The sequence below is a fragment of the Equus caballus genome, chromosome 10 (assembly GCF_041296265.1).
Source record: "Equus caballus isolate H_3958 breed thoroughbred chromosome 10, TB-T2T, whole genome shotgun sequence".
Taxonomy (NCBI): domain Eukaryota; kingdom Metazoa; phylum Chordata; class Mammalia; order Perissodactyla; family Equidae; genus Equus; species Equus caballus.
The window spans coordinates 65,390,248-65,415,949 of record NC_091693.1 but is presented as its reverse complement, the minus strand read 5'-3'; the positions used below and the strand labels follow the sequence as shown (position 1 = coordinate 65,415,949).

General features: G+C 39.8%; 1 protein-coding gene across 1 annotated transcript in view; it reads left to right on the top strand.

Annotated features, from left to right (window-relative positions):
- The first annotated feature begins 4,875 nt into the window (after window positions 1-4,875).
- Window positions 4,876-25,702, top strand: part of OSTM1 (osteoclastogenesis associated transmembrane protein 1) — a 33,999-nt gene continuing 13,172 nt past the window's right edge. The window contains exons 1-3 of the mRNA XM_023650881.2: window positions 4,876-5,764; window positions 13,379-13,493; window positions 22,217-22,314. Coding sequence (XP_023506649.2) covers window positions 5,363-5,764; window positions 13,379-13,493; window positions 22,217-22,314 — 615 coding nt within the window. The 5' untranslated portion in view covers window positions 4,876-5,362. The remainder of the gene's footprint in view (window positions 5,765-13,378; window positions 13,494-22,216; window positions 22,315-25,702) is intronic.

The window sequence follows — 25,702 nt, the reverse complement described above, 5'->3', positions numbered from 1 at the left end:
CTTGATTCACATTTTTAATTTACTAGAGGAATCTAGGGTGGTGCCACAGGTCAATTTCTCTTCCTCTTCTCTGGGTTTCTTGCCTTTTTCCTTTGATCTCTGTCGTCTGCTGCTGCAATATTGTAGGCAAGAGAGTTAAAGGAGCTGACTTCAGGCAGTGGCATTATTTTGGTTATTAGATTTACATTCAAGACAAGACCTTTCCTTGATCTTATTCCTATAATCTGGGGCTATTATGTATATCATCCATGAATATGATCTTCTTTAACAACCATCAATTAACCTTAGTCTCTCAATCTCTGGGTGACTCATTTACCTTCAAGGACTCAACTACCACATAAACCTCAATGATTCCCAACTCTAGACCTCCAGCCCAGGCCACTCTACCACACACCAGATCTGTAATTTAAAAGCTCCCTGGTTGTCTCTATCAGAAGCATCCCGCACTAACAATTCCAGTTGAATTCATTGTTTCCCTCCCAGTCCAAATGTATCCCACTCTTCCTGTATTCTTTATTCCTGTCCATGGCACCATCATTACCCAGCTATCCAAATCTGTAACCTTGGAGCCATCACTGGTTCACATTCCAGATCTACATAACCAACAATTCTTGTTCCTTCAGTAACATAAATATCTCTTTGATCCAATTCCTCTTCTCTCCCACTCCTACCTCAGCCTCCGTTAGGCCTTTACCATCTTTCACTTTAATTATGCGTTAGTCTCAATACTGCAAAAACATTTTCCACACAGTTGCGAGAATTCTCTTCCTAAAATGCCTCTAGGATTATATCACTGTTCTGCTTAAATCTTTCAATGGTTCCCCATTGCCTACAGAATGAAACTGAAACTTTTTAGCACAGAAAGTATCAAGCGGGCAGATTGGCTTTAGTACCATCCCCATAATCTCCATCAATAACTCTAGTAACATCAGCTCTAAGCAGTAACAGTGCACTTGCCATGCAGACGGAACTTTAGAACGAGTTTTCCAGTCCTTCCTCCTATCCAGACTGCTGCCACTCACTTCTCCTACAGAGACATTCTGGAGCTGCCAGTGGGTGAATTCCTACTCATTCTGTTAAGACTCCACTCAAAAATCACCTCCTCTTTGAAGAGCTTCCTGCTTCTTCTCCAAACTTCTAGGTACAGTTAGTTCCATCTTCAGTGCTTCTAAAACACCTCTGCATTGCCTCCTTTCCTATTTAATTTTATTGTACACATTGGATTTTATGTCTTATTCTTTGTGAGCACAATGGTGTTCTAGTCATCTTTGTTTATTCTAATGCCTACCACAATAAATTACTGCTTTTTGTCTTGCTTTTCTGTTTGTGTCACATATTCTAGGATATGTGAGATAAAAAGCAAATTTAATGTAACTCAAACTTGGAGGAAGGAATTTTATTTGGGTTGATTTTAAATCTATGGTTCTTAACCTTTTGGATCACAGACCCCTACAGAAATTATGATGGAAGTTATTACTTTCTTCTCAGAAAATAATATGTAGAAAATTCTATGAACAAGTTTAGTGGGATTCACAAATGGTCTGAGCCTACTGATAGCTGAAAAATTAAGAAACTTTGTCTTCGGGCTGGCCTGGTGGTGCAGTGGTTAAGTGCGCACATTCCACTTTGGTGGCCTGGGGTTCGCCGCTTCGGATCCCGGGTGCAGTCATGGCACTGCTTGGCAAGCCATGCTGTGGCAGGCGTCCTGTATATAAAGTAGAGGAAGACAAAGCACAGATGTTAGCTCAGGGCCAGTCTTCCTCAGCAAAAAAAAAAAAAAAAAAAAAAGAGGAGGATTGGCAGCAGATGTTAGCTCAGGGCTAATCTTCTTCAAAAAAAAGAAAAGAAAAGAAAAGAAACTCTATCTTTTCATTTTTATTAATTTTTTGAGTAAGAAGTATATTCATATGGAACCATACCTTAAAAGTACTAAAGTTTACAATGAACAGTCTCTCTCCTAGCCCTGTTGACACATTAAATTCCTCTTTTACCAAAGTGACCAGTTTTTATGTATCCTTCTGGAGACAGTCTATGCATATGCACATGAGCATTAAAAATCCTTTTTTCTGACACTTTCTTTTTTCCATTTATCTTGGCAATTGTTCCACATCAGTACATAAGATTTCAAATGTATAGAATTCTATTGCATTGCTGTACCCTAATTTATTTTTACAATATATTTTTAGATTTTGAAACAATTTCAAGCTTACAAAAAAGTTGCATGTATAGTACAAATCATTTTTTTCTGGAACCATCTGCAAGTAAGTTGCTGACCTGATGTCCTATTTGCCCTGAATACTTTCCTGTGTGTTTTCTACAAATAAAAACATTCTCTTACATAACCACAATACAATTATCAAAATCAGCAAATTAACATTATACATTAGTACCATCTAATTCTCAGACCCCATTTAAATTTCGCTAGTTGTCCCAATAATGTCCTTTATGCAAGTGCAGTTCCTTAATCTTTCCTTGATTCTTATGGCTATAAGGAGATTACAGGCTATTTTGTAGAATGAACCTTAATTTGATTCATCTGATGCTTTCTCATGATTAGAATCAGGTTATGTGTCTTTGGCATAGTTTTAACAGAAGTGATGCTGTGTTCTAACTGTATTCCATCAAGTGGCATGCAATTTCTATTTGTCCCATTATGATGATGTTCATGTGATCATTTGATTAATGAGGAGTCTGACAGACTTCATCACTGTAAATTTACTCATTTTTTCCATTTGTAATTAATAAGTATTTTTTAGGGGAGGAAAGACTTTGAAAATATGTAAATATCTTATTCCTCATGAAATATTCAATTTATTCATTTATTTAAATATATCACTATAGGCTCACGGTTTCCTGTTTTATTCAATGGACTATGACTCGTTAACCATCATTATTTATTTTGATGTTCAAATTGTCCCAGATTTGGGCAGTGGGAGCCTATTCAAGTTGGCTCCTGTATGTTCTTGACATGTTCCCATCATTCTTTGAGCACTTTCTTACTTTCCGGCACAAGATGATCTGGGCTAAACTCGTGCTTTTCCTGCCCCAGTGATGGAATCAGCTATTTCTCCAAAGATTCTTGGTTCCTTTTAGTGGAGAATGGTATTTTGAAGCCATGATTTGGGCACCATGTGTGCTCATTAGTATTGGAGTGCCTCTGCTACTAGGCTTCTCAGTGGACAGAGCCAGGGAAAATGTACACACACACACGTGCATATAACTATATGTAAATATACACAAACATACATTTACATCTATATTTGTTTCTATATCTATATGTATTTCCAGCCACTGATACTGCTGATTCTAATCCAATATTACAGAGTTCATTCTACTTTCCTCCCTTTTCATATTTGTAACTCTCTTCGTTTCTCTCAGTCAGAAACCAGGCTGCCATTATCTTTAATATATTTACTTATTTGATCAATCTCTCTGAATGTAAGCAAACTCCCAGTCACTGCCGTCCCCTCCCCTGTAGAAACCCTTCTTACCCCACTCAGGATCCAATGCCCTGCATCAGGCTGATGCCACCCCAGAGCCCCCATGTCCTCCTCTTCTTACCTGTGCTCTGACACCCCTCCCTGGGCCTCTGACACTCCCACTCTACCAGCATAGATGCCTACCTTACTCTACTTGATCTAATGGCTTTAGGAAGGAATTGTTCCAGGAAGGGAAGGGAAAAGAAAGGAAAGGGAAAAAGAGTCCACAGTATCTTTAACATGCCCTTTAACCCATTCTTTTACTATTACAAACAATATTGCAATTAATAATCATGTCTATATAAGGTTAGTATATGTTTAAGATAAATTCCTACAAGTGGATTTGCTAGGTCGGAGTATGTGCATTTGTAATGTTGTTGATTGCGCCACATTACTTTCCAGAGAGGTTTAACAATTTACTCATGACGCTGCCTGAAAGAACACTTAAGAACAGTACTTCTAAGACATAAAAAGACCTGAAAGTTACAGGATGACATTTGAGAAAATTAAGACAACTCTCTTCTCTTTTGGAAACACATTTGTTGTTACACAAATCAAACTTTCTACTAATTCAGTTTCTTGGCAACAAAAATGAAACAAAACTTAGCCATCACAAGCGAATTTAGGAACACAAAACAATAACCAAACAGACTGGGTGAAAAGTAACTCTCACCACCCTCAGAGAGGTAAATTAGCACCATCAGCTGAAGAGGAGGAATTGCCCTGCAATTTACAAGGCAAAGATGAAAGCAGGACGACACAAAACGGCCAGGAAATAGTTTTCTACCAAACTTGTTAGGTAGAGACTTGTCAGGAAACCGTTTTCCAGGTCACTAGCTTAACTTCTTTTTACAGCCCAGCAGTGGCATCAGTCCTCTTGTTACACCATCCCCCACCATTGCCTTGGGCATGTCAGAAACTGGGCGGGGGTTTGAGGTCGAGAGGTTTGCGAGGGATTTTCAGGATTTTGTGCTGGATGCAGGTTTGTGCCGCACCCCAGGAACCCCTTCAGCTCCAGGCACACCTGGACATTAGCCACCCCAGGGCCAGGCTGACCAGCGAGAGAACTGAGACCTGCGCTGTCCAACACAGCACCCACAGACGCAGCTCTTTACACTTAAATGAAATAACATGAGACATTCCGTTCCTCTGTTGCAGTAGCCACGTTACAAGGGCTCAGCAGCCCCATGTGACTAGTGGCTACCGTCTTGGACGGCGCAGATACAGAGTCTGTCCGGCATCGCAGACAGTCTATCCGACAGCGCCGACCCAGACAGTATTAAAAAAAAAAAAAAAAAAAAGTAGCGTGGAAGCCACTAGGCTCCAGTACCAAAAATAATCAACAGACGTCATTACTCTTTCCAGATACGATGAGGGGGAAATTATGCTTAGAAACACTAAGTGAAAACCTGCAAAGGCACCTGCCAGCAGGCTTTCTCAGGGAACTCGTAATTCCCACGGCCCAGGCCGTCCCTCTTTCTGCGGTGGGAAGTAACGCCGCAGACTTCGAGAACGCAGGGAACTCCAAGGGCCAAGACCCCCGAGATCTAATTGTTGAAGGTAGCGGATGCTTGGATTCCCACGGCAGGCGAGCCTCGGCTGGGTGACCCACAGCTGCAGGCCACCTCCGGCGTCGCGCGCCCCGCAATCAGCTGCTCTGCGCGGGCTGGGTGCGCGAGGCGGCCCGTGCGCAGGCCCGCCGGCCGCGGAGGCTCCCGGCAGCCAATGGGGCGGGGCGCCGCGCGCCGGGGACGGGGCCGTGACGCTCGCTCCTCGTGACCCGGCTCGCGGCCTGCGCCCGAGGAAGCCGGAAGCGGCGGCCGTAGACAGTACCGGCTCACGGAGGGGCGGCGGCGAGCGCCTTGGGGGTTGTGAACCCCGCGATGGATCCGGACGAGACGGTCGCGCCGCCGAGGTCGTCGCTGCTGCCGCGGCTGCTGCTAGTGCCGCTGCTGTGGTCCGGGCTGGCTCTGGGCTCGCTTCCCAGGGGCGGCAGCCCCCAAAGGGTCCTCTACGACCTCCTGTCGGAGCAGCAGTTGCTGGAGGCGGAGGACTTGTCCCTGACCCTGCTGCAGGGCGGGAGGCTGGGGCCACTGTCCCTACCCCCGGACCTGCCGGATCTGGATCCCGAGTGCCGGGAGCTGCTGCTGGACTTCGCCAACAGCAGCGCAGAGCTGACCGGGTGCATAGTGCGCGGCGCCCGGCCGGTGCGCCTCTGTCAGACCTGCTTCCCCCTCTTCCAGCAGGTCGCCAGCAAGATGGACAACATCAGCCGAGCCGTGGGGGTGGGTAGAGCACACCCGAGACCTGTGCCGTGGAGGGTTGGCAAAGCAGGAAGGTGTAATGATGGTTAAGTCTGGGGGCCTCAGTTTCCCCATCTGGAAGAAAAAGGGGTTGGACTGGGGTTGTGGAATTCGGGGCATCAGAAAAGGAGGTAGAGGCATTATAGGGCTTGGATTTTGCCTCCATGGCTGCTGTTCGGCATCCTCTTGGTACATATTTGCAGACAGGTATGCCTAGTTTTCTTGGGGTTCCTGCGCCCGTAACCCTGTCTTTCCTTACTTTCCTTTACTCCCTTCCCCCGACTCCGCCACAGCTTCTTCCCATCTTCGCCTGGAGTTCCCAGGAAGGGCCCTTTCCTGAAACCCCAAGTGAAGTGGGGAAGCTATAGTGGGGTAGTGGGTAGGAGCTTGAGCTTTGTAGCCAGAAATTTTGAGATCCTCCACTAACAGTTTGGCCTTGGATTAATTATCTTAGAGTCTTAGTTTCCTCCTCTGTAACATGGAGAAAAACTGCTGCCTGATGTGACTGATAAAAGGATTAAAAGAGATAACGTATGAGAGTTCATCTTAGTGATTAAGACAGACTGGAGCCAGTCGGCCAGGAGTGCAGTTCTCCTCTGCTTATTAGCAATATACTCTGGACGAGTTACTTATATCCTCTGTGCCTGTTTTCTTATCTGTAAGATGGGGATAAAAGGAAGTCTTAGAAAACTGGCACATAGTAATAGTTCTCAGTAAATAGGAGCTGAAATTTTTGGCGATGGTAAATCTGCCCTCCGTTTTTGGTACCCTTAGAGCTTTTCTGGTCATGTGGTAGGTGCTGTGAGGGATTTAATAAAAAGAGAGACAGAGAGAAGACGTGTTCCTGCTCCTGAGAACCGTATAGGGTCTAGAGTAGGAAAGGATTAGACTATCAGGGCTGGTGGGAGTCATGAGGTGTGGGTCGGATATGCCTTGTAACGGAAGAACATGAGGAGTGACATTGGGATTGTGGAGTGGGAAAGTTCCTCTTGTACTGAGAGGACAAGTAGTCTCATGAAAATGTGGTTGGAATTATTTCATAAATCATAGTTGATTTGACAAAGTATAAACTTGTATGTAGTTGCTTCCTGCCTTGTCAGCCTGATATTACTTAACATGTCTGGGTTTTTTTACATAAATGGGGGATTTATTTACATTAAATAAATTCTGTGGTCAATCTTTCTGTAAAGAGTTCGTTTTCAAGATGGTTTAAATAAATTTTGGCTTAGATGCAGGATTTTTCAGGTATACGTTTATTGGGTATAGCAAGGGGGATGTATAGGTCCATCTCACTATGATTTTAAAATAAAGCACCAAGACTTGTCCCTGTCAACTACAGCAGGGTGTGGTGTGGCATCATATTCTCGAGCAGTTAGGTGAGTTCTGTAGCCAGAGTGACCGTGAATCAGGATGCAAAACTTGGATCTTTTGAGGCAGCAAATGCCTTTCCCATTTGTGTAGATAGTGGAATTAAGAAGAGGTTAAGAAATCACCCCAGACTCCAGTAGTGCAGTATTATGGGCATCACCCAATTTGTGTATGAATTTCCACATTTCCCGGGGGAGGCTTCTCAGGGTGGGGGGTGGCAGGAACTTCCTCTCCTTTGTGCCTCTCAGATTCCACCAGTGACCTGGGCACCTGGGTCGCCTCACCCTTGTGTGAAAGGAAGAAGGTAAAGAGATTAAAAAGGCAGAAAAACCCTTTCCCCAATCTCCGTGTCCCCTCCAAGTCAACCTAGACCTTGGTCTGTTTCCCCTCCTTTCCTCAATAGAGCTGGATGTGGTTTATTAGCTCAAAAGCATGAATTCTACAGTTCTGTGGTACTTCATGGATTTAGTAGGCTTTTTTGGATTGGTTTGGGACTTGAACCATCATGTATAATAAGGAACCTATGGGAAAATGTGTTGTGAGTTTCTTAGGAGTGAACTTGAAGGGATTAGTCGTCTTTTGTGTATTTGGTGGGGGTTATTTCCGTATTTTCCTTTTGTCTGAGTATCAGTCTCTCATTTTAAAAGTCTAATCAGCAAACACACACTGTTCTTAAATGTTGGGCTGGTAAAAGGATATAAAAGGAGAAGAGGATAAGGTCCAGGCCTCAAACTCTCAGTGTAGTTGGGGAAAAGTAAACCTATATTGAGAAAAAGAAAAAGGAACAAATTGTCAATGTGAATGTTATAAATTGTACAGTAGCAATTTAGAGCAAAAGAGTGAAGGAGATGCTGAATTAAAGGCAGGAACAGAGCAAGGTGGGGTTAATCAGAGAAAACCTGCAAGCTGAATTTTGAACAAGACATCCTTTCTCACCTCTTTAGGGTGAATCCATGTTCATGGATCGAGAGAGGAGGGGAGTATAACAAGGAGAAAAAGGATCAAAGGTAGAAATTAGCAAGCTATTTCTGTGATACAGCAAGCTAATTCATTTAATTATAATAGAATTATGACAATTCTATTTTCTTGTCACTTCCTCTTGGAATTACTGTGACAAGGACTGCATGTGGTTTTATTATCTCTAGGTAAAGAATACAGTGATTTGAGGCCAACCTGGTGGCCAAGTGGTTAAGTTCACTCGCTCCCATTCAGCGACCGAGGGTTTCACAGGTTCGGATCCTGGGTGCAGACATGGCACCGCTCATCAAGCCGTGCTGAGGTGGTGTCCCACGTAGCACAACCAGAAGGATCTACAACTAGAATATATAACTATGTACTGGGGGGCTTTGGGGAGAAGAAGAAAAAAAAAAAGATTGGCAACAGATGTTAGCCCAGGTGCCAATCTTTAAAAAAAAAAAAAAAGAATACAATGATTTGTGAAACCTGAATGGTAGAAGTGATGGATTCCCTCTTCCTTAGAGTCATACTTTCTTCTTTTAGTTGAAACTGAGAGGGACATGGTTTCTTTCAGCTCTTCAGCATCGTCAGAGTGGTTGCCAGGATGCCGTGGCCTGGCAAATTGTGAATTGCTAAGTTTTATCTTATTCTCCTTGGTTTTTAAAAAATGTATATAGATAGGTAAATAGATAGACAATAGATATGTATATGTATTTATGAAGGTGTAGTGTTAGGGGGTATGTATCTGGAAGTGTTCAACATACTTTTAGTATACATTAATAAATAAAATCTTAGGAATATAGGGGGAAAATTGGAACACAGAATAACAATAATCTCTGTCTATTTAAAGGTTGGAAAATATAATGCTTCTTAAGAATTCATTCAAAAAGTTATTGAGGGCCTATTATGTGCAGGCTAGTAGTAGTTACTAGGGATATAGCTGTGAATGGACAGAGGTTGTACTCTGATAGGGAGAATAGACCTTAAATTTTTCAATAAAGAAGTAGTATTTTAATTTTGGTGTGATAAGTGTTGCAATGAAAAAAACTCCAGATGCTACCAAACCGTTATCACAAGGGTGCTGATCTTGACTAGGACTGGAGGTAGATAGAGTGGTCAGTGATTAAAGCTGACCCCTAAAATCTGAATGAGAGTAGGGCAGCGGAGAGAAGGTATACATGTAAAGAAGTAGCAGGTGTGAAGACTCTGAGACGGGAGTCTGGTAAGTTTGAGCGGTAGGAAGAACTGAAATCACTGTGAGTCAGGAGGAGACCAGTGATCTGAGCCTGGGGATGTGAGCAGGTGCCAGGTCATGTGGGCCTTGTTGGGTATGTTAAGGATTTTAGACTTTGATTTTAAAACAATGTGATGTTAGTGAAAGGTTTAATTCTGTGGAATGACATGATCAGATTTGTACTTTAAAAGGCCACTCTGGTACATAGAGAAAATGGAGGGGACGGGGACTGGGGCAGGGAGGGGAAGAGTAGGTATGGGGAGATGGGGTAAGAGACTCTTGCAGGGATGTGGGAAATGGCGGAGGCTAGGATACGTGGGGGCCATTGTGATGGGGAGAAATGGATAGATTTCAGAGAGATTATAAAGATAGAATTGACAAGATTTGGTGGTTAGTTGAATGTGGAGAGTGAAGGAAAGGAAATGCTCCTTCCCAGGGTTTTAATAAGAGCAGCTTATTGAATAAGGGTTGCCATTTACTCAGATGGAGGGAGGAACCTGTTTGCTGGGGAAAGATCATGAACTTGATTTTGAACTTGTTGATTTTAAGGTGTTTATGAGACATCCAAGTGGAGATATTGCATATGTGGTTGGATGTATATGTCTTGAGATCTGGATTGAGGATAATATGTTTGGGAGTAGGTGGCTTAAAAATAAGTGTTTGAAACCATGGCATGATGGATGTACCTGAAGAATGAGAAGGGAACGCTACAAATTGGAGATTTGGGTAGAGGATAAAGTATCAAAGGAGACTGAGAAGAAAGAGTCAGAGAGATGAAGAAAAATCAGGAGAGTGTGGTGTCTTGTAAATGAAGGAAAAGGGAAGGGGTGGTTATTTGTGTCATATCCTGCTGAGAGGACTGGAAGTTATTTATCAACATTGACGTTATTGGTTCCATAACACAGGAGTGGTTTTGATGGAGTGCTTGGGGATGAAAGCAAGATTAAATAGTTAAATAGTGAATGGAAGATGAGGAAGTGGGAAGAGCGAACCTACACAATTCTTGAAGAGTTTGGCCTTGAAGAGGAGATAAGAGAGAGGAGTCACTAAAGAAGACTGGGGGACTCACGGATTTTCTTTACTTTCTTTCTGGTCTTTTGTCCCTCCAACCCTCTGTCTCTCCTTTTCTTCCTTTCTTAAGATGGAAGTGACCGGAACGTGTTTAAAGGCTGATGGGAAGGATCCTATAGAGAAGGTGAAGATACAGGAGAGAGTGGAAAAGTAAACAAGTCGGTTTTCCTGAGAAGGCAGAGTAGATGGGATCTAGGGCATCCACAGGGAGATGAGCCTTTGATGGGGGAAGGCACTTTTGGTCCTGTAACAGGAGGGTAGGAGAGGTTAGGGTAGAGGTTGGCAGGTCAGAGTTTCAACTTGATGGCTTCTGTTTTTTACTGTCAACTGGGAAGCTAGATCTTCTCTTGAGATTAAAGGGTGAGTGGAGAAGATTGGAATAGTGGTTCTAAAGGGGGGAGAATGAGCAGACAGGACAGTGAGGTGTGCAGTTTGGGATTATGGATTTATTGTGGAAATAATCTGCTTAGTGGTTTGCTTTTTTGCCAAACAGGCATGATGAAAGTGGATGGTTGGGTTCATTGTGATTAGGGTTCTGCTAAGTGGTTATGACACATTTGAGTACTAGGAGTTCTAAATATAAACCAAGGGCCAATATTTTTGGTCATGTGGTAGGCATTGAGAATACTAAGATATAACACAAAGTTTCCTTCCTGAAGGAACTTCTGTCCAGGTAAGGAACCTAGGCACACACAGGTGGATATCATACTTTAAGAAATGGAGCCTCAGAGTGATTAAGTAACTTATCCAAGGCCATGTAGTGGAAGAGGCTGGGTTTGAATCCAGAGAGATGCTACTTCTATCATAGAGTTGTTATAAGGATTAAATAAGTTCCACATTTGGAGCATTTAGGGCAGTTAGGTATTCGGTAAGTACATCATCATCATTGGGGTTATTCGTCACTTCTCTTCCTTTCACACTTTCGCCACTGTCTTTTCATCGTGCCTGAATTATAGAAATATTCTAGTTAGTCTCCCGCCTCCTTACACTACGTCTTGTGGCTGAGACTGGTGTTCCCAAACTCTGCTTTTCATGTCACTCTCTTTAGAAATCTGTAAAAGTTTCCCACTGTCTGACTCTCATGACCCTCAAGACCCTTCATAACCTTGCCCTAACATCTCCCTTTAATGCCTCCACTTTCGTAGAGGTACCCTCCATTCTAACTATATTGGCCTACTGAATACCCCCTCAATACCTCATAATCACTCCCACTTTCACCCTGTGATCGTTTTGTTCTCCCATTTTAGAATCCTCTTCCCTTTCTCAGCCTAGGGCTGAGTTCAAATCCAACTTCTTCCATGAATTCTTTCCTAATTTCCCCCAACTACACCAGTATCTTCTTCATCTGAACTATTCTACACATTGACCACTCATACAGGCTATACTGTATTGATTTTTTAAATAGCCAGTCATGTACTTATGAAGACTCAACTTAAGTAACTTATTACACTTAGCCAACTACACCCACTTAGAGCAGTTCAGGTTGGCAGCAAGGTGGCTAGGTGAAGAGCATATATCAGCCATGCTGCATTTAAGAAGTAACAATAGAAATTTTCTTTATTGCTCTGAAAGCAATTCCAAGAAAGGAACTTTTTTTTTTTTTGAGGAAGATTAGTCCTGAGCTAACATCTGCTGTCAATCCTCCTTTGTGCTGACGAAGACGGGCCCTGAGCTAACATCCATGCTCATCTTCCTCTACTTTATATGTGGGATGCCTGCCACAGCGTGGCTTGATGAGTGGTGCGTAGGTCCGCACCTGGGATCCAAACTGGTGAACCCTGGGCTGCTGAAGGGGCCTGTGCGCACTTACCCGCTGTGCCACTGGGCTGGCCCCAGAAAGGGACTTTTTAAATGAATTTTTAGGTTCACTATTTTAAAAGCGAGCGTTCATTTGGATACATCTTTTAATGAGAAGACAAAACTAAGCCACAGAGAGGGTAACTATCCCAAAATGAACATCAGAGGTATTTAAAACAAGAATTCTGCCGTAAAGCCCTCCTTCCCTCTTTTCCCGCCCCACCTGCCTGATCAGCTCTTTTCCCGAGTTATCACTCTCTCTCTCTCATTACTCTTCACACTATATAATTCCTTATCTGTATGTCTCTGGGGAGATTCTTGAAGTCCCAGTGTTGATGGCATTCCCTTAACTTTCTGTATCCTTAAAACTCTAGGATTCTTGTACTACCTGGTAAATAATAGGAGTTAAATAACTTTTAAGGAATGAAGGATAAGCAGGACTTAGTTCTTTGCTTGGGGCAAAAGGGAAAATTAAATAGATAAGGCTTAAATAATTTAGGAACTTGTTTTTATTATTTGCATAGTGTGAGTTTCATTATGGAAATGATCTCTGGAAATCGTAGTCTTCTATCTGGGTGCAAACTGTTTGGGTACAAACTTGATGTGTCACATTTTCTTGTGGATTATAAGATTTTGAACCAAAGATTGCCAAGAAGATGAAACTAAATGTTTGGTGATCATTTACTCACCAGATTAAAAAAATTGTGTAAATAATAGATGGTCAGTATAGAAAAAATTGAGACAGTGTAAAAGAGGCGAAAAAGAAAATAAAAATCACCATATTTCCATTTTTCAGAGATAACCACTGCTACATTTTGGTGAATAACTTTCCAGAACTTTTTCCTTTGCATGAAAAGTAAGAAACATGACACGCACACAATTTGGGCCTCAGTAGTTGAGATTGTTCTGTAGAAGCCAGTACTTATTCAAGAAGCAAAGATGTTCTTCCTGTGCAAGTGAACTTGGTGCCGATAAATGTTAGCTACCATTGTTTTATTACAGGTGTTCTTATTAATGGCATGATTATTTGATTATATCAGGCAAAATGTTAAAATGCTTATAATAAATATTTAAATTAATTTTATAAGGTTTTTTTTGCCTCTTGTTGGTGTTTGGGAAGTCTAAAAAATATTCAGATTGTATTTTTCTATTTTCTTTTTTTGTTACAGAATACTTCAGAGAGTCATAGTTGTGCCAGAAGTCTGTTAATGTCAGATAGAATGCAGATAGTGCTGATTCTGTCTGAGTTTTTTAATTCCACGTGGCAGAAGGCAAATTGTGCAAGTAAGTAATTCTTTCATTTTCATTTTGCAATTATGGTTCAATAGCATAGATGTCACATTTTAGTGAATTTTGAAATCTTTGAGACTAGATAATACTTTTTACTACTGAGTTTAAATGAACTGTGATTAGCATCCTGGTTTATTACTGGGAACTACTCGGGCAAGTACTGAGAGGCAGAAAAGCGTAGGAGTTACCGCCATGAGTTTTGCAGTCAGGCAGATGTGGGCTTGATTCTAATCTCTGCCACTTACTAGCCCTAACTACCAGCTGTCAGATCTTGGGCATGTAGCTTTGCCTCTTGGAACCTCAGTTTCCTCACTGGTAAGTTGGTCATAGTAATGGAACCTACCTTATATGATTGTTTTGGGATTAAATGAAATAAATTGTTTAAAGCAGTTAGCTCAGTACCTGGTACACAGTTAATGTTTTAGAAATGTTAGCTGTTTAATATAATAATTATGATGTTTATAATAATCTGTCAAATGTAGGGGGAGGTGATAACATCTGTTCTTTCAGTTTTGTATGTATTTGTACAACAAAATGAGATCTATTTTCAGGCATTTTTGGGAAAAATTAAAATTGCTATTTCAATTCAGAAGCATTTTGAATACCAACTATGTACTAGGCTGTTTTTGTTTTCCATGCCTTATAATTTAGTGAAGGAGAAAGTTATATTTACAGTATAACCTAAGACAGATAAATAAATGCATTAATAAAATTACAGAGTCCTTGGGGGAAGTAGAAAATAAATCGAATTAGGGAGAATTTGAAATGACTTCCTGGAAGAGATACCTTTTGATCCTATACGTTTATGGCTGGGCATGATTTCAATAAATAGAGATGAGAGGAAGGACGTTACAGATAAAGAGGCCTTGTGGACAGAGGCCCAGAGGTATAAAGGAGTAGTCAATGATCTAGGATCCTAGAACCACATGGGAGATACAGTTGGAAAGAGAAACTAAGACCTTGACTGATATAGTAGTTTATCACTTATGCCAACATTTTTAATACTGCTTGGGACACCAACATATTATTAATAAATAGTTGTGTACTATAGTCTCTTGGTGGTTTACAATACACATGGAATATGAAAGGCAGTGAGAAGTATGACAGGTTAAAAAAAAAGTTTTTTAACATCATTTAACCTGGCACTTTCAAGCTTTTCCTTTTTAACTACAAAGACCCTTTTTTTCATGGAACTCCATTGGAAGAGGAAGAGAGAGACCAGTGAGGAAGTTATTATAATAGTTTAGGCAAGAAGCAAAAAAACCATGAAGTAGGGGCATGGGCTGTGGAAATAGAAAGGACAGGGTGGATTAAAAATCTGCGTATGTGTAAGTCATTAAGGAGCTTAACTTTTCTAAGGACTTGTCTTTTTGGTTAGTTCATATGAAGAAAAACTGCAAATGGGAAAAAGACTCCCTTGCTTGATTATTTGCCTTTTTATTTAAACACAAAAAAAGACTGATCAGTTTTCTTAGAATTTATGTTAAATTTTCTTCCTTTTTTTTTCCTTTTCCTCCCCAAAGCCCCCCAGTACATAGTTGTATATTCTTAGTTGTGGGTCCTTCTAGTTGTGGCATGTGGGACGCCGCCTCAGTGTGGCTTGATGAGCAGTGCCATGTCCGCGCCCAGGATTCGAACCGACGAAACACTGGGCTGCCTGCAGCAGAACGAGAGAACTTAACCACTGGGCCACGGGGCCGGCCCCTCTTCTTTTTTTTTTTTAAGAGTGGCCCTGAGCTAACATCTGTTGCTAATCTTCCTCTTGTTTTTCTTTTTTCTTCCCAAAGCCCCAGTGCATAGTTGTATATCCTAGTTGTAAGTCATTCTAGTTCTCCTATGTGGGATGCCATCACAGCATGGCTTGATAAATGGTGTGTAGGTCTGTGCCCAGGACCCCAACTGGTGAACCCCAGGCTGCTAAAGCAGAGCGTGCAAACTTAACCACTTGGCCATGGGGCTGGCCCCCTGTGTGAAATTTTCAAATGCAAGCCACTAACCCATTTGTCTCAGTTACCTTTTTGTGATGAACTAGTTATTAAATTTCCAAATACAATGGCTGGTAAGTGATGCCAGCTTTAGGGATCTTTAATGGTAAATAATATGGAGTCCATTCAGTCTGGCACCTAAAATATAAAATGGGGAAGAAAAAAATTACAAAGGAAGAACAGAAACTACGGATATGTTTTAAAAATTTGTTTTTAACTGAAACTTAAACCAATATATGATCCATTTTGTAGGAATATATCTTTTGATATAAAGTAAGTACTCCTTTCTCATCCTCTATGCTAGCAAATACAAAACTATATATAGGTAAAATCTTTTTAAGCAAATTTAATAATTCACTTGTAAAAAGAATATTATTAAGAATATAAATGTAAAAATATAAAACAGAAAATATTGTTTAAAAAATATTAAAATTGCTGCACTGCCCAAAGCCACCTTTTCTTTGTACTTGAGCTAGCTGTAAGGTGACACCTAGTCTCTGCAGTTACTAGTTGATGAAAGGAAGGCTAGAAACCCAGTAAAAAAGAGAGAGTGCCGTCCTTGGACCACTCCCATCTCTTTTATCTTTAGAATTCCCGTGTCTTTGAATGATATTAGTCTTGATGGGAAATGAGTTTTTGAAAATTGGTGGAGACTCAAAAGAAGTCTCAAGAGCTCAACTCTTCCAGTTCGCGTTACAAATAACATGGAAACGAGTTCTTCTGTAAACTGACTGACATATCAAAGGTTTCTCCTGTTCAGAATTTTAAAGCTGTCATCAAAAGTGTATTGTTGACACACTGACAGCCTTGTTATTGAGGTGCTTCTGGTTGTCTTGTGCATGTGACAGTTGAATACTTTTAGCAGCGTGATCAGATTTGATGAGACCGTGGATTGTTTTATGGTAGTGTGTTGGTTCTTTGTTTTTCTTTTTCAACTTTATTGAGATATAATTGACATATAATGTTGTGTAAGTTTAAGGTGTACAATGTGTTGATTTGATACAGTTACATATTGCAAAAGGGTTACCACCATAGTGTTAGGTAACACTTCCATCATGTCACATAATTACCGTTTCTTTTTTGTGGGGAGAACATTGAAGATTTACTCTCTTAGCAGTTTAGAAATATATAATACAGAATTGCTAACTGTGATCACCACACTGTACATTAGATCCCCAGAACTTATAACTGGTGATTTGTACCCTTTGACCAACGTCTCCCCATTTCCGCTACCTCCAGCCCCTGGCAATCACCATTCTTCTATTTCTGAGTTCAGCTCGTGGTTGACTACACATGTGGGGCTTTGTTTCTGAACTCTTGATCCTGTTCCATTCATCTCCTTTCCTGTGATGAGTCAGTCTTCCCTGGTTGATGGGACTCCGGAGGAAGGGATTTATGACCATTCAGTTTCTTTTGGAGGATCTGTTTTCAGGCAGATAAAGGGGAATTCACAGAAAGCTTCTCTCTGCATTTGCTGTTTTTCAAGTGCCTTCAGCTCAAAATAATCCTTATGGCAAAGGGGCATATTTTAGAAAGGCATATTCTGCCATCTTTCACTTGTTATGTCTTGGTTCTTTACAAATCAATAATAAAATTTAATGGTTAACCAGAAGGTCTGTTAACCAGAACCCCTCTTTCCTGTATTTTATCTACATGGTAATGTACTAAGCATCAGCCCTACTTATTTGTATCTTACAATTTTAAATGTCTTAGTTTTCATACTTATGACAACTTAATTATGTTGTTCAGGTACAAGGTTCCCACAGTTTGTACTATATTTTCTGAAGCTTGCCCTATTTTTCAGAAATTGGTGATTGTCTCTCTTGTTTTCTATAAAACTAGTTTTGAAAAACAACAGAGATCTTTGTACATACTCCTAATAGATGCCAGATACTTTATCTAAAGATGCATAATTCCTGTTATGATAGTTTAATAGGTTTCTATGTAAGATTTTAACTTGAATCTTTACCACCTTTAAGAATGCTTCTTGAGCTGATGTTTGAGCCCTCACTGAGAAAGAAGCTATGCTAATCTGTCCTTGATGAGGCCTCATTGATTATCTGAGATGAGGAACATTCATAATGACCACTTCACTTAGTGCTCATAGGAAGCTTTATTATTAGTGATATTCCTTAACTTACTAATTTCTAATATATATAGCTTCTCACTGCTTATAACCTTATGTTTCCAATTCCTGCAAAAGGATGAAAGAGGAATTTTGCTGGAGTTCCTTTGTTTTAAGTCAGAAAGTCAGGGCTCTTTAATAATGAAGACATTTTTAACCCCATTATATAAGTGAATTTCTTTATGTTTTATGATACCACTCTAATGGTCATTGGAAGAATTTTGATGGAACTGCACTGATGCAGTACTTAACAAGATGACCAGTCTTTATTAGGTTTTAGTTTAATTTTCAAATAATTCTAAGTGAAAAGGAGTGATGGTCAGTAAAATAGAAGAGATTAAGTCCTATTTGTTGTTCAAAGAAGCTTCATTTATAAATTACTTTTTTCTTTTGTTTTTATTTATTTTTCATAATTCTATAAATTACTTTTTATAAAGAAATTACAAAAACTGAAAACCCTGTCAATCTTGTTAGCCCAACATACTAATATTCCGCATATATGTAATTGTGTTTGTTTTTATTTATATATACTCTGCCTCATGTGTAAAAGGATTCAAGGCTACTTTGTGATGATGTTAAAGCAGGATTAAGAGGGGCTGTGTTATATCTATATATATTTTAAAAGAATTTAGTGTGTGAATTTTTTGAAAGCTGACAGATGGAGTAACATTTTTAAATAATAAAGAAAACATGGTATAATTAAGAGAATACTTAATGGAGAGTCTGGAAAGTATATTTTATATTTTCATGCCTTACTAACTTGATGTATGATCCTCAGTATATCATTTTATTCCTCTGGCTGCTTCCTAATTTGTGAAATGATCCCTCAGATTTTTTTTTTTTTTTTTAAAGGTTTTATTTTTTCCTTTTGCTCCCCAAAGCCCCCCTGTACATAGTTGTATATTCTTCATTGTGGGTCCTTCTGGTTGTGGCATGTGGGACACTGCCTCAGCGTGGTCTGATGAGCAGTGCCATGTCCGCGCCCAGGATTTGAACCGAGGAAACACTGGGCCGCCTGCAGTGGAGCACGCGAACTTAACCACTCGGCCACAGGGCCAGCCCCGATCCCTCAGATTTTTAAATGATAAGGTGAACAGTCAGAATGGGACTTACATTCTTGAGAAGATAAAGCTGCCGAGAATGTAGAGTACTGAGTTCAGAGAGGGAAGGGCTCTAGGAATAGGTTCATCAGCAGGGCCCCAGGTATACCAGGTTCAGACTGAGCCCGGAACCAGGGGCCTGTATGAAGGGGGTGAATGGGGCCGAGTTCCAGCTCAACTTCTGGAGGCAGAAGTGCCTTTTGTAACTGATCTAGCCAGAGGGGATGCCTTTTTCTAATTTGCAGAAAGGAGTCTAAACGTGCTCATTGCCACCCTGTTCGCCAGGTTTATGTTTCATGTCTGTTGCCAGCGCTGATCAGTTGGTAGTGACTGCTGGAATCCTTGCACGTGAGACCTCCAGTGCAGTGGAGGGAGGAGTGCTGACTCCGAGGGTTGAACTTTAGTGATTTAGAATGTAGATGTGAATATTTTATTTATTTTGCAGTGTTTGAAAGTACAGGCTCAGGAATCAGACTGAGTAAAAATTCCAGGTTTTCACTTTCCAGTTTCGTGACCTTTGGCAACTTCCTTATTCCTCTAAGCCTCTGTTCCTTATTTAGAAAGTGGAGATAATGAGAAGTTCTTGCCTCATAGGGTTGTTATAAGAATTAAATGAGTAGGGCCAGCCCCGTGGCCGAGTGGTTAAGTTTGCATGCTCTGCTTTGGCGGCCCAGGGTGTTGCCGGTTTGTGGACATGGCACTGCTCGTCAGGCCATGCTGAGGTGGCGTCCTACATGCCACAACTAGGAGAACCCACAACTAAAAATACACAGCTAGGTACCGGTGGGCTTTGGGGAGAAGAAGAAAAAAAAAAGATTGGCAGCAGATGTTAGCCCAGGTGCCAATCTTTAAAAAAAAAAATTAAATGAGTAGATGTGTTTAAAGTACAACAGAGCACTTGGAACACAGCAAGTACCCAGTTAATGTTCGCTTTTGTTGTCATGATTGTCATTTATCACAGAACATGGACATCTCACAGTGCGTCATGTCCTAGTGTCTACTGTAGGGGAGGAAAGAAGTATTTTTCCTCCACCCGTTTTAGGTTCTCTGGCTGAGACTCTCTCAATTAGGCTGTCCAAAGACAGATCAACAAGAGAAAAACAAACCCAAGTTTATTAACGTGTACTTTGTGCGTGTACACATGGGAGCACACAGTGATGAGTAACAAGAAGGGAAGGTTAGAACCTGGGCTTATGTACCATCTTGGGCTAATCAGAGGAAAAGGGATTTGGGGCTTCTGGTGGAGGAGGGAAGTTACAGGAAGGTTGTTTGGTAAGGTTTGTTATGCATGTTTAAGTTGGAACCTTCTCCATAGATAAGAGTTGTTTAGAGTCCTCCTCGTCCTCTTACATGAGAGGGAGACATCTTTACAAATGGACATTTTCTTTATAAATGTAAATTTTATTTACAAAATGAAAACTTGGACCCTGTTTTTGGAGCGCCGCCCCCCACCCCTCCTGCATCTATCTGCTGGTTCTCAGTGGCCTTCAGCTCAAAAGAATCCATGTGCCAAAGAGGCATATTTTGAGGTGTTGTATTCTAGTACTCTTCACCACCTAGTCAGTCTGTCTCTTATCCATTGAATTCTTTCTGTTTGCTTTGCCACCTTTTTAATGGGTGGTTGCAGTAGCCTCCTCTCCTGTTCCTCCACTCCCAGGTGAGAGAGAGCATATTAGATGGTCCTGAGTGGGTGTAATATACAGCTATCAGTTGAAATTAAGGGAGTCAAGAGTAGGGTTGAGTACTAGAGAATAGAAAATATTTGGAACATCCCCTCTGCAGTAATTGGCAGGGTGTCTACAAGATTGTTTTGTGGCCCTGAGATTAGAATTTGAACTGAGTCCCTTCATGATAACTTTAGAGTTTTCTATAATAGCGTTCCATGATGCAGGCTCAGCAAGCCGAAGAATCGAAAGAAAGATTTCTTAGACTCTCAAGGTCTGGTACTAGTGCTCCTTTATTCAGAGAAGAGCATGGGGACAGGACCCATGGGCAGTAAAGAGCTGCAAACATGGGTTGAGGGTAGGGCTAAATTGATAAGGCATAGGTATGTGAGTTATTTCTTTACAAGACAAAGGAAAGATTATGTAAAAAAGTTGTTAAAATGGTATCAGTGCAGGCGGGGTCTGGTTATTGGGTGGTCCTGTAACTTTGGATCAGGTCAGATCAGGTCAGGATGTCCTGTGCTTCCCAGAGGATGATATAGATTGGTATATAGGGCAGGACGCCTTGGACTTCTCTCCCTGGGGCAGCCTTGATCCTCCTCATTCTACAACCGGAATTGAAAGTAGAGAAAGTAAATGGAGGCTGTCCAGGGTTGGAAATGTTTGTGAGTACGTGGAACATAAAGAGAACGAGGATTCTAGGAGAGTGAGATTGAAATGGCTGACCACCAGAAACCAGGCACTTGAATCTAGATCTGAGAGAGTAAGCTGAGAACATAGGGAAAGGTCAAAGCGAAGTGAGGATAAAGAATAGGTTCGAGGCCGGCCCAGTGGCTGAGTGGTTAAGTTCACATGCTCAGCTTGGGCAGTCCAGGGTTTCATGGTTCAGATCCTGGGTGTGGACGTAGCACCACTCATCAGGCCGTGCTGAGGCAGCGTCCCACATAACAGAGCAAGAAGGAGCTACAGCTGGAATATACGACTATGTACTGGGGGGCTTTGGGAAGAAGAAGAAGAAGAAAAAAGAAAAGATTGGCAACAGATGTTAAGTCAGGGTCAATCTTTAAAAAAAAAAAAAAGAATAGGTTCATCGAAGAAGAGAGAATAGATAAATCGTGCTATAGTCATACATAGAAAACAATGAAAAGGGATGAACTGTGCTAATGCTAAGCGAGAGTAGCAAGTTGCAGAGGAATATCATTTATGTAACATTTTTTAAAACATGTAAAACAGTTCTGTTTTTTTCCGGACTTCCTTGAAACCCCTTGATCAATATTTTAGGCAAAATTCTCACCAGCTTGTTTCTCTTCTCTCCCAACTCAATAGATTAGAAAGAGCAAATTAAAAAAGGTTACCCTGTTAGGTGCAATAAGTGACCTGCTAGTGAAGATGGAAGAGACACAGAGCTACTAAATTTGACACAGAAAAGGATCAAAAGCATATGAATTTAGGTAAAATTAATGCAGGATAAACAGTCTTATTCCTAAACAGCATTAGGAGTGCCCCTTACTGCGCAGCGTCTGATATCTGATGTTCGTGATTAAGACTTTGCACCATCAAAAATCAATTTAAATTTTATTTGGTGTATTGTTTTTATAAAGAGGAGAATATGTGATTATTTAAAGATTTTCATGGAAATGGTTATGATGTAAAAAAAATTGTTTTGGAAACTGAAAGGGGTAAGCTTCATATATTTGAGAAATTCTCTTATGGGGAACACTTCATGCTTATTTGAATGGAGAATTACTGTAGTGTGAAACAGAAGATGATAGCTTGAGAGATAAATGACAATACAAAATTGTTGCTTGAGATATAGTAATATACTTTTTTGTTTTTTTGACAGATTGTTTAACGAACAAAAGTGAAGAATTATCAAATAGCACGGTATACTTCCTCGATTTATTTAACCACACCTTGACCTGCTTTGAGCATAACCTTCAGGTATTTTATGTATGATGCTTGAAATTAAAATGATGCCTTGCACAAATGAATAATAAATAATACCAATTGTTGATATATATCTGTACACGCAATGTAGGGCAACTAGTAGACATGGATTTCTGCTAAGTTCTTCCATTACCAGACCTTAGGCAAATCACGCAGACTTGAGTTTTCTTATTTGTCAGGTGGGGATAGGAAGATCTACCCTGCCTGCCTTCAAGTATTTTGTAGTGAGGATCCAAGGAGGGTAATGAACATGAACACTTTAACTGAGGCATGTGATTATTTAATTAAAACACGATGTTGTTCTATGTGACAGTAATTTACCGTGACTTTGTTTAAGCAGTAGGGTATTTTACAATGTAGTATGATTCTGTCTACAGAAAGCCTGTTCTTTGCCTCAATGTTTGCTTAAATATGTTTTACCTACTTTAAAAGGCACTATTTAGTAAGGTAACTTTTTGAGTATTGAATTATAATATAAAAGGTAGCCTTTAAGAAACCTACCATTGGTTTTTGTTTTCTCCATCTCTGACCCTTGAATGTTGGTATTCGAACTTCCCTGGTGGTGGTGAGGGGGCGAGATTGGAACTCTGGTAAAATCCTAGTTTGAAACTTGCTTAACAAGTAAGTAATCCCCACAAAGAGATGTAAACATATTTAGGATGCAGGGATGTATGATTTCCTCTTTAATAAATGTGATAACATGGAATTCTGAATTTCCCTGAGAAGAGTAAACTCCATTAGATGAGCATTCCCCAAATATGTTCTGCAGGACGTTTATAGATGGTCCCTAAAAAAAGGTTCGTGTTGTAATAAGGCTGGGAAATGCTTTACTACAGGACTTCAGAACGTTAGTGGACTAATGTACGTTGTAAAACTCCAAATGGTAACTTTTGTAAACAGCATTTACCACATGTATTTGACCAGGCACTCTTTGTTTTAAGAGACTAGTGTTCTGATGAATGATTTTAGGGAAATTAGCATTTTTCCTGGGATGTTAGTTGCAAATATTTTTTTGCTAGTTTGTTGTTTGTCTTTTTATTGTGCTTTTCTTTTTGTTATGAAGACAATTTTAACTTTTGTGTTGTTAGATTTATCAAAAAATTTTTAATGGCTTATGGACTTTGTGTCACACTAGAAGGCCTTTTCTCACTTTGAGATTATTTAAAAAATTTCTCCTGTGATTTCTTTTAGTACTTTTATGGTTTCATTTCCTGTATTTAAACATCTTTTATCTATCTGAAATTTATTTTGGTGTAAGATGTGAGGCATAGCCCCAACAATTTTTTCCTGACGGCTTCTTGACTATCCCGTGAAATGAATTTTAGAACCAAGTTCAAAAAATTAATCATTTTAAGATTTTGTTAGAGTTGCGTTACATTTTAGATTCATCATTTGGAAAGAATTGACACATTTAGATACTGAGCTTTCCTATCTAGGAATATGATATGTTGTTTTTTTTATTGTGGTAAAATAATATATATTTGGTGTATATATATAATGTGATAAAATATAAATTTTACCACATTATATAGAATACCACAGAGTATAAAATTTCCACATTATTGTTTTAAAGTGTACAGTTCAGTGGAATTAAGTAATCTCACATTGTTGTGCACTGTCCCCGCCATCCACGTCAGATCTTCATCTTCTCAAACTGAAACTCTGTCCCCATTAAGTATTGACCCCAATTCCTCCCCTTCTAGCCCCCGACAACCACCATTAGTCTCTATTTTTTAATGTCTTCTAGAGTAGTTTTATTTATTTAAATTTCATATAGGTCTTACATGTTTCTTGAGTTTTTCCAAGATATTATATAGTTTTTGGTGCCATTGTGAATGATACCTTTCCTTCCCCTACTACAGATTTTAACTGGTACTTTTGAAATGCTTTGTTTTGGGATAATTTTAGATTTATAGAAAAGTTGCAAAGGTAATACAGAGAATTCCCATACGTCCCTGACCCAGGTTCTCCCAGTGTTAACCTTACATTATCATGGTACATTTGTCAAAACTAAGAAATGAACATTGGTACGTATCTGTTAAGTAAATGCCAGACTTTATTCTGATTTCCCCAGTTTTTCCACTAATGTCCTTTTTCTGTTTCAGGATCTATTCTGGGGTAATATATTGCATTTAGTAACTGATTACTCCTTAAAATTTCTATCATGTGTAGCTATGTTCCCTTTCTTATTCCAAATGCTGTTTTTGTGAGTCCATTTTTTCCCTTTTGTTTCCTTTAAGCTTCTTAAAGGTACGTTTGTTTTTATTGATCTTTTTGAAAACCTACATTTGGCCTTATCAATTTCTGTTTTATTTTTCTTTATGTGTTTATTCATGCTTTTGTGTTTATTAATTTCTCCTCTGTTCTTTTGGTTAATTTTGTCATTTTTCTAGTTCTTTAAATTGAATGGTTAATTTATTTTCAACTTTTCTTGCTCAACAATAAAGTAATTTTCAGACTGTAAGTTTGTAACTTTGGCCTTTCCAATAATAGATTCTGATATGAAGGGATCGCATTTTCATTTATTTCTAAATAATTTCTAATTTTAATTTTGATTTATTCTTTGACTTAAGAGTTCCTTGGAAGATTATTTTTTAATATGAGTGGCATGATTTGTTTATTTGCATTTGTATGTCTCAAATTTTAATTGGAGTTGTGATTAGTAAATGTAGGCTGTCTACATTTTTGAATTTATTGAAATACCTTTGTGATGTAATAATCAGTTACTTAAAATGTTTCCTGGGCATGTGGCTGGCCTGGTGGTGCAGTGGTTAAGTTCACACGCTCCGATTTGACGCCCGGGGTTCGCCGGTTCAGATCCCGGGTGTGGACATGGCACTGCTTGGTAAAGCCATGCTGTGGCAGGCGTCCCACATATAAAGTAGAGGAAGATGGGCATGGATGTCAGCTCAGGGACAGGGTTCCTCAGCAAAAAGAGGAGGATTGGCAGCAGTTAGCTCAGGGCTAACCTTCCTAAAAAAAAAAACAAAAACGTTTGCTGGCCATTTGAAAAGAATTTGTTTATAGGATACAAAGTGATACATATATCCAGTTCTAAGCAATTATTTTTAATATAGCCACTTTTACCTTTTGGGACTTCTTTTTTTTAAGAGGCAGCCTGATCTTCTTTTACCATAGATCTTTGCAAATAAATATGACAAAGTGCATTATTTTTTCAATCTTTTTATTATAAAAGGATTTCAAACTTGCAGAGACATTGAAAGAGTGATATAATGAAGACTCATGTATCTATCATCCAAATTCAACAATTATCAACATTTTGTCATATTTGCTTTATGTCTGAATATATGCATTTTTTTTGCTGCAGCACTTGAAAGTTGTAGATATTATGACATATTACTCATCTAATTTTTTAAAAATT